This window comes from Helobdella robusta, assembly GCF_000326865.2.
Source record: "Helobdella robusta unplaced genomic scaffold HELROscaffold_4, whole genome shotgun sequence".
In the NCBI taxonomy this organism is placed as follows: Eukaryota; Metazoa; Annelida; class Clitellata; order Rhynchobdellida; family Glossiphoniidae; genus Helobdella; species Helobdella robusta.
In genome coordinates this window covers 8,787,583-8,802,163 of record NW_008704902.1, presented here as the reverse complement: position 1 = coordinate 8,802,163, position 14,581 = coordinate 8,787,583, and the positions used below count along the sequence as shown (strand labels likewise).

Here is a 14,581-nt window from a genome sequence, read left to right as displayed (position 1 = left end):
GTTTCACTGACAATTTTTGAAAAGCAAGGATTCCATGATATTTGCCTATTTATTATAAATATTTATGTGAAAGTGTGGTTGGATGCCCCGAAACCTGCACTTGCTCCAAACCAAGATTTACAATTGTTAAAATCTTTGGTAAATTACAATAAAGTCAATAAATTTATCTCAGATATATCAGTTTCAAAATTTATCAACCACATATAGTATCTCAATCCAGAGCAGGCTGTTTTTTCATTATTCGATGATTCATTAAGTAATTGTGTAAAAAAGAGAATGGCAACAAAATTAATATCTCAAGCAAATGAGGATGAAGAACTTGATGACTACTGTGATATGAAACCATTAATAACAATAAATGAAGTATCAGAAATATTGGACAAAAATGCGGACCATTTTATTTCATCACAATCAAGTAATTTTTTAAAAAAATTTAATATTAATGATCAATTTTGCATATCAATCCAGAATTATGGAGTAATAACGAAGAATATTTAATGAGTAAAAAGATTGTGGACGGATTAAAAGTTACAAATGATACAGCAGAAAGGGGTGTTAAATTAATAACAGATTACAACTCATGTATTACAAAAGAGGAAGATCAAAAATAATATCTTTTGCAAGTAATTGCTGAATGTCGGACAAAATTTCCTGGTTGCTCAAAAGCCTCATTATCCGAGCCTCTACCTTTTGAACAATGAGTTAAAGTAGAAATTTATTTGATGTATAACAACTATAAACAATATAATATGAATAAAAAATGTGTTTATTTGTTAATAATAGTGATTTAAATACAACGGTGTTATTTTAAAAACATTTCTTTATAAGTTATTGTGTGTTTTTGTGTTATAGAGAAATTCAACGTTTTTTCAATGTGTATCTGTAACAATGCAAATATGTCAGAAACTATAACTTGTAGCTAAATAGTGATCATAGTAACATTTGAAGAAAACTAATCAATGAACAAAATAAAACCAAAATCATGTTTCTAGAGTGAACCGTTTTTATTTTACAAACCAAAAACTGCGTTTTTTTTCAAAATTTTCCAATTTTTCGAAATTTCAACCTCGATGAGGCACGGGTTAGCATTATCCAATTGAGCTAAAACTTTACAAATGTCATTTTTTAGTCAAGTGGCACAATTTAGGGGGTTCTCCCGATAAGATTTCGAAATTTTTTTTTATTTACATATAGCGTTGTAACCACCCTAGTAACCATCAGAAAAAAAACCGACAAAAGATCGATATTTGTAATCGTCAATAGGAGTGCATACATTAATGGAGCCAAAACGCAATTAGAAGTTGTAAAGTTTTACAAACAATTAGACAAACGGTTATAAACTAAAAAGAATACGCTGCAGATGCTAAACTACTATAAGCAGATTCTTCTTCTTTCTCGTGCCGATTCCATACAGGACATTGGCGACTATCGACATCCACAAAACCCAATCTTTAACTATGGAATGTAGTGATATTCAACAACTGACACAAGGACTTCCCCGATGTACTTCATTGTTAACCGCGATCTCTTTTTTCTGCAATCTTTTCAGTAGTTGTTAGATTTTCCATTCCTTCCTTCGGCACGATGTGACCAAAAAACTTTAAATGCCCCAGTCAGATTATTTGTAATTTCTTCTTTTCATAACCGGACTGTTTTAATATATCTTTATGTATTATGCATGTCTTCAGGTTGTTGTCGTTGAATTCGCCGTTTTACCACAACAGTCTCCTTATCTAAATATGAACAATCAACAACTTCGCTCTGCCAAAGCAGCGGCACTTCTTCATAATATTTCATCAACCAGCATTGGGAAACAAGCATTTCGTTATGCTGCTGCAACTGTCTGAAATTCTCTACCTCCAAACATCAGAAATTCTAGCTATTATTTTACATTGACAATGATTTTAATTTTGTAAATTTGATTTTAACCATTGAAACCGTGTTATTTTTAATAACTTGTGGTTTATTATTAATTTTTTGATTTCGACGGCGCCTCAGTCGCTTGCATTGGCGCTTTATAAGTGACATTTATTATTTATTATTATTATTGGGTGCGCTAGAACGGTAAGTTTGTGAAAAAGGTGTTTAATCACCAACGTAGGTATAGTTGGCCGATGAACTGCATTCGTTTATTTATATTTTATTGTTTTTCACCATCAAAATTTTGTGTTTCTTTAACCTTTACAGCTTTTAAGCGAGTTTTTTCACCACTGACAACTGTCCCAAAGTAGACAATTTATTTCTTGAGTGAGGCGTTTTAAAATTTACTGCTGAGTTTGGAAACGAAATAAATAGATATAACCGAACGATTTCTTCGATGTCAAGCAACAACACCGAAGGCTACAAAAAAAGACATAGTTGGTGCCTCATGTATCAAAAACGAGATGGTTCTTGAACAAGATGAGATCAACCTACAGTGGAGAGAATACTTCAAACGTTTGTTAAATAAAACAAATCCCATCAATGTCAACTTTGACGCTCCACCCATCGAAGGTCCGATTCCAGACATCACTGTAGAGGAGCTTACGGAAGCTCTGAAAGCTATGAAGGATGGAAAGGCAGCAGGGCCCTCTGGACTCACAAATGACATTATCAAAGTATTTGGTACTGCAGGTATCCAAACGTTACTACAACTTTGCCGTGAAGTGTGGAGAAATTGCTCAATGCCGACTGAATGGAACTATAGCATGACAGTTCCGCTATACAAAGGCAAAGGTGATTCATTGAACTGTTCATCATATCGGGGTATACGTCTGTTAGAACACTCCCTGAAAATTGTCGAGAAAATCATTGAGAGAAGATTAACGTCGTTCGTCACAATCGGAAATTATCAATTTGGTTTCCTAGCGGGGAAATCAACAATTGATGCAATTCACATCCTTCGGCAACTGCAAGAGAAGTACCTCGCAAAGCATCAACAACTATCACACATTTTTGTAGACCTTGAAAAAGCATTTGATCGAGTTCCCCGTGAAGCAATCAAGTGGAGTCTACGTCGACAACTCATACCAGAATATCTTGTTCGACTTGTGATGGAAATGTATACGATTACTAAGACTCTCGTCAGCACAACGGTTGGAAACACAGATGCATTTGACATCGGCGTTGGAGTTCACCAAAGCTCGATTCTCAGTTCACTGTTATTTATAACTGTGATGGAAGAAATCACAAAACCGATACGCACTGGTGACATTTGGAATCTAATATATGCTGATGATATCGTTTTAACAGCCACGTCTGAACAGAATGCAGCACAGATGTTTGAAGATTGGAACACCAAACTCGCCGATCATGGATTCAAAATCAACATCAGCAAAACCAAAGCAATGAACACTGGTGAACCCATCCTATCCACAGCTACTGGACGATGGCCCTGTTCAGTTTGTAAAGCTGGTGTAGGTAACAATTCAATCAAGTGTCAGCAGTGTAACCAGTAGTGTCACAAACGTTGTTCAAAAATAATTGGTACTTTATCTAAAGTGTCCAATTTTGTTTGTCCTGCTTGCATCAATCCACAACAACAAATTCGAAATATAATAGCAATGTTTTTGAAGCCATTAAGGTAGAGAAAGTCACATCGTTTCAATATCTAGGGGATGTTCTAGATTGTACTGGAACAGCTGCTGCCGTTCGAACACGCATACGTGCAGCCTGGAATAAATGGCATCTCCTTGATTCTATATTGATGCGGCAAGACATCCCACTACCACTACGATCAAGACTTTATAAATCTGTGATATGTCCGGTTTTGTTATATGGTGCAGAAACATGGCCAATGACAACCAAACAGGAACAACAATTTCAAAGAACCGACATGAAAATGCTCCGATGGATGCAACGAATTAGTCTGAAGGACCAATCAAATTTACCGAAATCCTGCGTCGCGCTGGTTTAGATGATATAAAAAACGAAAGCCGGCAACACCGTCTGCGGTGGTTTGGTCATGTCAAACGAAGTGGAAACAGTGCCATAAATTCCCTTGCAGATATTGAAGTACCTGGCACACGTCCCAAAGGCCGTCCAAAGAAGGCCTGGTCGCAAACAATCGAGCAAGACATGAAAGCTCTAAACTTAAATGAAATGGATACAACTATTCATCTAATTTGGTGCAAAAAGTTGATGGCAAAGAAAAAACGTCCTACCACGAGAAACTGGATCTCTGGACGCTAAACGAAGATTGATTGATTAATATATTCACGCCTCCAATGGATATTTAAGGTAAATCTTCTATTTCTTTTATGATGATCACAATAGAGATTGTACGAGTCTGGAAAAAATAATACACAGCCTTGCTTAACAAAACTAGCCATCTCGTTACCAACTTTCATTGCTGCTTTTTGATCCCAATAGAAGTTTTTGGTAACTCTCGTGCCTTTTCTATCATTGTCCAAATTTTCTAATGTTTCCATAAGCTCCATATGTTTCACGCTATCAAAAGCTTTGGAGTAATTGACAAAACGAATGAGCAAGTCTTTCTTCATTTCAATCGCTCGTTCATTGATCATTCATAGCATAAAGATAGTGTTTCTTGGGCGGCAATCCTCGACAAAACCACATTGGTCATTTGAAATTTCAACCTATGATGCATTGTGACTGGTTCAAAGAAAATATACCAAAGAGCTTTTCAATATCGGTTCAGAAAACCAAAATATGTCCATATTTGTTGACTCACAACTCAAATTACTACTGCCATGAATCAAATATATTGTTGAAGACACAAGAGATTTTTTGAAATGGGTCAATAAACAAGCCACAAGAGATTTTTTGAAATGGGTCAATAAACAAGCCACAAGTATAACACAACTGTGTGTATCAGCCGATGTGTCATCACAATAAACTAATACAGATAATGAAAGATCCATAAATACAATCAAGAAATACTTATTTAAATTCCAAGGAAAGAACTCTTTTAATGAACTAATGTTAAATGCAGGAAACATAATAACATTATTCAACCACCATTTTTCATTAAATAGACAGCATGCATTATCATATCACTATGAGAAAGATTTACTCCTCTACATTTTCAAACATTTATCTAAATGATATAGATATCATTCTCAATAACGAATTCCCAAGCTATTAGATGTTATCCAATATATAACAAATGGACCAGTAAAATACTACAGAAATTTATTAAGAGAGAAAACTCACTCATCCTAGAAATTTTCAGATTGATGATAAACAAATCAAATTTTTGGATACTATGATATGTAAAAACACATCATCAATACATACCAGATTAAAAGTTAAAACAGGTCAATTACATTCTTCCGAAGTCAGAGGATTCAACAATGCACACAAACATCGTATATGAATACATGCTAAAAGACATATCCTACACGAAACATGTGATAAGCAGGGATTTTTTAATCATACTCAAACCCGGTTACTGCGAAACAGCACCAGGTGACTTTATCCATTAGACCATCATGCCATCCAGATCGTAGCTCGCACACAAATACTTATGATCTGCTGCATAATACTTCCGTCTATCTACCCCACACATTTAAATCCATCATTAAGCCACAATTTATTAGGTATGCCATAACAGCAACAGAAAAAGTAAACTTTGCAGAAGCATGCCATATGTTAATGAAGTAAATTAAAAAAAGGCCAACTTTTAAAAGATGAAAGAAATCTTGAAAACAGTCCTTAACAGGTACCATATCTGGAAACTAGGAATATGTAAAAACACATCAACACAGAAACCAGGTGACATCAATATTAAAAAAAGGAAAAACAGTCTAAATAGGCTGATAGTTGTGAGATCATATCAACCAAGTCTGGATATATGGTTTAACAGGATACATAACATTATAACATCTTGGTACAACACTGTGTATGTAATCCACAAACACTAACAACAACATAAACACACATAAGCTTGTGGGTATAACTATAACATGTGAATATTAGAAAAAGTAAATGTAAATAACACAAACAGACAATAGCATAAAAAGCACACTTTATGACAAATATCAATCAATTGATGACAAATTTATGACAAATATAATAGCATTAATATACTATACATATATAAACACACAAACATAAACATTAAATAATTTATCAATAAAAATAAAAATTAAAGAAAGGATATATTAAAAATTACAATTAAAAACATTAATTGTAACTTATTTAAGACTTATTAATAATGTAACATATAGAGGCAGTATGGTATACATATGGTGCGAGCAATTGACAAGAGAATTACCTTTTTGTAATTCAAGTTTCTCCTGGGTCTATCTGCAACTTCCATCTGTGAATTTTTCAAATAATAATAATCAAAAAATTGTTGTTAGCAAGTATAATTTTAAGATTCTTTGTGTTTATGTTTTTTATTTCATACTATATAATTACATACACTAGCCTCGGGAGGAGAATAACCAGTCGACTTTTGGTTTTTCTGGTTTTCGTCTTGGTGACTAAAACCATTGGTTGGACATTCACATTTTGCAGCATAGCTACGTTTTAAATTGACACTAGATTTTTCAACACCCTGGCAGTTTGCACTAAAATATTCCTTGTTGTTGAATTGTTTAAAAGTGTCACTTTGAGATGATTTTGCGCCTTTTTTAATCTTAAATTGAAGTCTCGTTTGCTTGCAACACGGACCCGACATTTTTAACAAATCGTAAGTGAAAACGGCAAAGACTTAAGTTGGCAAAATTCGGTAGCCGGTATTTGTCGGTACTACATGTACTGTATCACATGTGGAGAATATAGCATGTTATATTCTATATATATATATGTTCTGTACTAGACTAACTGCTCGAGGCTCTAAATTTGACAGCATTTCTGTTTAAAAAAACTGTTTAACTGGAAAGGTACTGGACTAATTGAAAGAGATGTTAAACTCAGTTTTGAATGTTCCTGAAAGGAATAGACTGCGATCGACAAAATATGAAAATCTTGTTCAGTTGTTTGTCCTCCGTTTAAAACATCTCATATTGGTGTCAGTAAGTTTTCTGCTGCAGCAGCCAAGACTTGGAAATCATTGCCACTTGACCTAAAAGTTTATACTAACATCATTAGTCAGGTGTTCAGAAGCCGATTAAAACGACATTTTTTTACCAAAATGTAACACAATTAGCGCCTCTGAAGATAACTCAATGGAGGAGCTCTACAAATCTACAATACAATAAAATACAATTCAACACTAAATCTTATTTACGCGCATTGCACTAAATATAAATGGCTTTTTTTCACTGGCGTACCGAGGGGGGGCGAGGGGGGCGGATCGCCCCGGGCCTCCGATTTGGAGGGGGCCTCCAAAAAGCCAATTACAAAAATTTTTAAATAATTTATTTATTTAGTAAGTGTATAGACGTGATTTTGTGTTTTGATTTTTTAATATATTTATTTATAAATAATCTGTAGTAATGCATATACTTAGAATAAATGCTTTTTTAAAATCCTGACCGAATTGGTAATCCACGTCTATTTTTAGTCGGACATTGACATCATTATACTTGAATGTGATTGGTTGATATAGTTTTTGGACGAGTTGGCTTTTTCATACTTTTTTTGTTGTCTGTTCCGTTTGGTTTATTAGAGTGAGTTTTAAATTTTATTTATATATTTATCAATCTCTTCTTTAATAAGTTTAAATATAACTACTATCTTTCAGGTAAGAAAAACAGAAAATATACTTTCACCCACCGGTACTGACTCACTAGTTTAAATCTAAGGTACAAAAAGTGTTGATAGGTAAAGACGGATATCTGTTCTCCTCGGTTTACGTGACTGATGTTACACCATTTTTTTTCACTTTTAATTTTTTAAATTATATTTTAAGCCCTGAAGTTAAAATAAATTATTAGAATTAAAACACTATCAACTTTTAGATAGATACGTGATCATGAAGAGACATCATCCAAGTGGAGCACTAAAACGAAAACCAAGAATGTTTATTTTGCTTTTGTTGTCGACTTTTTGCTGCTTGTGATAAAGAAAGTAATAAATTTTCAAAATTTGTTACAGGGTTTAATAATTAGTGGAAACTAAACCCTAAGATTTCACATCAGGAAAATTCTGAAATTCACTCAAACAATCATGAAAAATGGAAAACATTAGAACTAAGTTTGAATCTCAATAAAACCATTGATGCCGTTCATCAAGAAAATCGAGAACTGGAAGCTAAAAAATGGAATGACATTTTACACTGCTTATTGGATGTCACCATGTTTCTAGCAAAACAAAATTTACCTTTTCGAGGCCACAGAGAAGATGACTTTTCTAACAACAAAGGCAATTTCTTAGAGTTAGTTGAATTAATTTCACACTACGACCTTGTCTTAAAAGAACATTTAGTGAGGGTCCAACATAGCAAGGCAGGAAACACGATTTCATATCTTTCCCCTAAAATTCAGAATGAATTTATTTCTATATTGGGAGATACTGTGAAACAGAAAATTATTGATGATGTAAAGCAAGCAAAGTATTACGGTATAATGTTTGATTCAACACCTGATATATCTCACCAAGACCAATTAAGTGAGATTATTAGATATGTTCATATAAAAAACAAAAATGTAGAGGTAAGAGAATCATTTTTAGGATTTTTTCCTCTTGCCAGAAAGAAGGCTATTGATATCACACAAAGAATTGTAAATATTATTGATGAAGAGGGTTTGGACATAAACCTATGTCGAAGCCAAGGTTATGACAATGCTTCGGTAATGTCAGGTGTTCATTTTGGGGTACAAGCCAGGATCCATCAAATAAATCAGAATATTTTATTTGTACCTTGTTCTAATCATTCACTTAACTTGAGCGGGGTTCACGCATTTGGAAGCAACCCAACTTGTGTAACGTTTTTTGGAACAATTGAAAGCATTTACAACTTCTTTTCTTCATCAACTCATAGATGGGATATATTGTCAGAAATAGTCGGGATCACTGCAAAAAGGCTAGCAGGAACCAGGTGGAGTGAGCAATATCATGCGGTGAAACCTGTAATGAATCATTTCAGCAAGTTGGTACAGGCTTTAGAAAAATTATGTGATTCATCAGAAAATGTAGATACGAGAGGTTCAGCTCAAATTTTAATGAAAAATATTCAAGATTTCAAATTTCTTGCTTATCTTCATTTCTGGAGCAGTACTCTTGAGGAAGTCAATCATGCTCAAAAATACTTGCAAACAGAAGGAATTGGTTTAGATAAAACCATTGAAAAATTAGATACCTTAAAACTTTTTCTGCATGAGAGTCACGATGAATTGGTTGAAAATGCATTGATATTTTTTACAAAAATTTGTGAAGAAATGGGAATAGCTACAGAAAAATTGGGTCTAAAAAGTCAAAGAAAGCTTATGCCTGGAGAAGAAAGTAAAGATGAAGCTTTAACGTTGAAACAGGAATTGAGACGATCAATGTTTCAGTCACTTGATAATTTTTATCAAGATCTTAGAAAAAGAATAGACTCAATGCAAAATGTATATGTAAAATTTGCAGCCATTCAATCATCACATCTTATTGGAATGGAGATAGAAGAACTTTCAAAGCTGATACCAAATCTGACAGAAACGTTTGATGAACTAGAAGAAAATGAAATGATACCCGAAATTAAACGATTAAGACGTCATCTTCAAGCAGGGAAAATTGAGAAAGATGATGTTAAAAAATGATGTTTAATATATTTTTCGATTAGCTGAATCAAAATTTTGTGGCACATGTGTACTGACATGTGTAAATGTTTTGTATCTATGTATATTGCATTTTTGTAAAACATAAAATATAAAAACATTTTTCATTTATTTTCTGCATCATCAGCCAATTAAAAAATGAAAAAAAGAATAAGTGCCTTATCCTTTTCTGGACATCGGCGACCATCAATTTCCACAAAATATGGACTGTGGTTAGTTTTTGTCGATGAATTTCTTGGCAGAGGTATAGACATATGTTACCATTTCTTTTTGCCATTGCATCAAATAAGCGACCATATGATGGTCTTTGGGATGAACAGCATGGTATGCTTTCGAACTCGATGACACTGACTTCAACGACCAAGCAGATAATCATTACATCCACCATATAATATCTATGTATATGTAATACATATTATTTATTTATGAAAGGCATCACAAATATTTCCGCCCCGGGCCTCAAAGGCCCTAGGAACGCCACTGCTTTTTTTACACTCACTTTGAATAAGTGTAGCCAATCCAGCATACCGACTTCTCATGTTACCGGCGACATCGAGCATTGAAATCTGTGTAACGTAAATATATAGAAAATGATTTAAAATCATTTATAAGACTTGGCTCGTATTCTTAAAATGTGATTTAAACATGAAAAAAATTTCACCTCTTGCTTAAACTCTCTGTAGAGGTCTCTGCAAACGCAAGCACCAAATCATGCACATATAAAGATATTAGCATTTTGGACAGAGTATTAGAACAATGTCTTCGCGTAACAGCAGCGCGAGACATGGCACCATGGATATATATATATATGTGTGTATATTATGGCCCTCCTACTGAACGAGCTAACTCGGTGATTAAGTTGATGAATATAGGTCATTGGAAATCATTACTGATTCCAAAGTGACTTTTAAAAACAATAATTTAATTCTATTAAATAAAAATAGAAGCATTGGAATAATTAACAAAATTAAAAATTAGTTAATAAATGAATATTTAATATCATTTTGTTATGTTTTTACTTATTCACTGATTTACAGTTATTTTATGAAAGTCTTATTTGGAGCAACACTCGCAAAACTTATTTACATACTGCAAAATTCTCTTAAAATAATTTCCATTAGAAAAATTTAAATAATTAGTAATAAATAATAATAATAAATAAAAAAGTTTTGCATATATTTGAATTGAGTTATTTCAAGTCGTGTAAGCCGTGTTAAGTTTTAAACAATAATACTATTATGACGTTACAATTATGTATGAGAGATGTTGACGCTGGTTTTCTACCTATCTTAATGTTACAGACGTGAAGCCGTAATAAGAACTAGTAGTTAGAAATATGGCAAAAGCATGTGCGTGTGCGTGTACAAGTGTGTCTACTTAACTACTTAGTGCATGTTTATCTATATTATTGATAACGTATCAAAAATGACCTACGCGTTTATTAAACTGCTTTGATTAAACACGTGTCAAAAACTACCTGCGCATCAATTGGATTGTTTTGCTGTGAAAATGTCTTGCATTAAATATAGTTTTTGCATACGTGCCTTAATTGAATTACGAGTGTTTGTGCGCTTGAATGTGCGTTTGTCTGAAGCTATGAAGCTATTTTATGCGGCCCGCGAAACCTTCGCCAAAAAAAGGTCGTCAGCCATACATTACGACCAAAAAAGAGCCACAAATTTGCTACTTAAATACACACACAGCCCTTCAAAGATAAAATAGCCCTCAATGCGGCCCTCACAGCAAAATGTTTGCCAACCTCTGTCCTAATCATAGATAAATATGTGCTTGGCTCTTATTTATTAAGCCAATATATTTGTATACTATACACCAAGGAGAGGCCAGCCAATGATAATGGTCATTGATCATGACACAAAAAAACTAAATATGTTGTGATTTTTTTCTTATAAAAATGTACACAAGACCGTAATAAGTAGTCACAATTTTTTATTAAGAACCATGTTATAACTAAACAATTAAATGTTGCTATGTAAAAATAACAAATCATTAACACTGTTCGCTGATAATGTAGTTCTTCTTTTCTCCAATATTCGACCTGCAATGCTGAAGACACGTTCACTAGCAAATAAAATTGCTGGTATGCATAAAATTTGAGACAAGCTACGTCATAAAGTAAAAGACATACAAGTTTTTTTTCCTTAACTGGGTCCGTATCTTTTTCAACTTTTAAGTTGGAATATTCTGATAATTCATTTCTATTATGGGTTAATTCATTTGGATCACGAATCTCTGTGAAATCAGCAATATCATCAATTTTACATTTTTTTTAGTAAAGGTTAGGTTTCATAACTTTTTCCCCATTCGACCTTTTTTTTAACAAATTTTGTAGTGTTTCAATGGCTTGTTTTTAAACATAATACAATTTCTAACATTCAGGAAAAAAATTCCATTCCCTCTAGTCATTCTCATCTCCCGTCAAGTCAATCCCGTTTGCCTATAAAAATTTTTCAAATAAAATGTACTTTCATTTCCGTGGAAATTCCCATAGTTCCCATGGGAATTCCCTATTTTCCATTCTCATGTCTACCTCTACAGTGAAATCAGCATGCAGCAGAACAATTGTGGACGCAGCAATGAAACCTGTTTTCAAGCGCGTTTCGTCTGTGTTAATGATGGTGCAGCTGTATTCATTGGCTATAAAGACGGTTTTTGGAAATTGTTTTAGGAAAAAAAAATGAAGAATCCATTGATGACAAAGTCCCACTGCTTAAAGCGTGATGCGGCGTCCGTAGATCAAATCTTGCATGAAAGTCTACAAAAGCTGCGTTCAGTGAAGTTGAACAAACGTTTCAGAAACAAGTAGCCTGAGCACATTTTTAACACTTCTGCACTTAGAACTGTAGAGTTGAATGATATTGCGGAAAACAATAACTGTTGCCTAATGTCACTGCCAAAACTCTTTGAGATTCACCGAACTCAGTTCAATTCCAACTTGTTGAATGCAGTCTTGACATTATGGCATTGCCTGGTTATCTTCTTCAAAACTTGCAAAGATTGAAGATTGATGACTTTAAAAAGAATTTGAAAACACATTTATTTTCGTTATAAATAATATCTATTTATTTGAAATGATTAAACGAAATGATTAAACCATTCATTTAAACTATTATTTTACTGTTATTCTAAATTAGTAAATTCCTGCAAAACAAAATTATTATCTTAAAGAGTTTTATTTAAACAAATCAAATACAAAAAAAAACTGACAATTAATTAGATCAACATTGAATCCAAATAATAAGAAATCTAAATTAATTATTAAAGATGAACAATCTAATAAATTGATCACAGACGAGAACGTAATCTGCGAAAAATTTAATGGTTTCTTCGCTGATACAGTAAAAGAGTTCTCCGTGAACAATTCATCTAATAATAATTCATTCGCAAAATATCTGGGTGATTCCCAGACAGATTCATTCTTTTTGACAGAAACCAATGAAAGTGAAATTTACAGTATTATTAAAAATTTCAAAAATTCCAAAAGTTCAGGTGAAGATAATATTTCCAATTTCATTCTAAAAAATTAGACCTCACACTTTTGAAACCATTAAAACATTTAATTAACTTGTCGTTCATTACTGGTAAATTTCCATCTTGTTATAAGATGTGCAAAATAATACCTCTGTTTAAATCTGGTTGCAAGGAGACTTAACTATCAAATTGATGCCTGCCTCAGTATTTGATGAAGAAGTTTGACAGTAAATCAACTGTTGTAAAAGACATTCATTTGAGATCTCATGATCTAAATCTGATGGCCATTAATGGGGCACAATTGAATATAGGAGCAAGAAATATATCTGATGCTGGGCCGACTCTTTGGAATGCGCTGCCAAAGTCATTGCCATACTTGTTTTCGATTTAATTGTGTATTATACTTGTTTTCGATTTAATTGTGTTTATTATTTTGCTGTTTCAGTCATTTTTTCCAATGTGAACTTTTGTATGAACTTTATGAGAAACTTTTAAATTGGCGCTACATTAAATATATATATATATATATATATATATATATATATATATATATATATATATATATATATATATATTCATTTATTTAAAGTAAAACCAGAAGCCCACAAATAGTGCGGCAACTTAACTAACAGAATATTGTGTTTTTTTTGTTTTTTATTTTGTTTTTTATTTTTTGGACATTTTAATATATTTATCAATGATCTATGCAGATCGACTAAGGCTGTTAAATATATTAGGTGAAGTTGAATGTATTCTTAATTCAGAGCTCGCAAGAGTTCACTTGTGGATAATAAATAATAAACTGCAAATTAATTTATAAAAAACTTACGCGATTATTTTTTGTCCTAAAATTGCCACCAATTTACTAACATTCTCTATTTTCTACAATAACAGTTTGGTAGGTCAGTTGGACAAATTAGTCTTTCTAGGTGTTACAATCTCAAGCAATCAATGTTGGAAAGAGCACACAATTAGCATATCAAACAAAGTATCTTAAAATCTAAGAATAATCTATAGACTAAAATATCTCTTACCGAAATGTGTATTACTTAATTTATACTTTTTTCTTATTTATCCTTATTTCACTTATTGTATTGTGTTTTGGGTTGTTACATTAAGTCTCATATTTATTATCTTAGATAGATGTTTATACTTCTTTATTCGTATTTATTATGATCTGAAAAAATATGATCATTCAGATTATTTATCGTTGTCTAATTTGTTTTCTATTCCTAAACTGTACGTTCTCAGATTATTATTATTCTTGTTTAATGTTATAGTTAAGAAGAAATTTGTTATGTTTAATTCATATTTAATTAAATCTTCTGAATATTGCAAACGAACAACTCGGCACACTCCATTATATAATTGTATTGTCCCTGGTACTGTTATATTTTCATCTCCAGCTTTTTGTTAGTCTTATCTAGGATTGATTATTGTAA

General features: G+C 32.6%; 2 protein-coding genes across 2 annotated transcripts; one reads left to right on the top strand and one right to left on the bottom strand.

The window, feature by feature from the left end:
• Positions 1-6,151: 6,151 nt before the first annotated feature.
• On the bottom strand, positions 6,152-6,625 carry HELRODRAFT_163009 (hypothetical protein; the record flags this gene model as incomplete). Its single annotated transcript, XM_009025049.1, has 2 exons — positions 6,152-6,262; positions 6,368-6,625. 2 exons carry the CDS (start codon positions 6,623-6,625, stop codon positions 6,152-6,154), a joined length of 369 nt encoding a protein of 122 aa, XP_009023297.1.
• A 5,720-nt stretch (positions 6,626-12,345) lies between these two features.
• On the top strand, positions 12,346-13,530 carry HELRODRAFT_163007 (hypothetical protein; the record flags this gene model as incomplete). The annotated part of the gene is made up of 3 exons (XM_009025048.1): positions 12,346-12,470; positions 12,886-13,157; positions 13,388-13,530. 3 exons carry the CDS (start codon positions 12,346-12,348, stop codon positions 13,528-13,530), a joined length of 540 nt encoding a protein of 179 aa, XP_009023296.1.
• Positions 13,531-14,581: the final 1,051 nt, after the last annotated feature.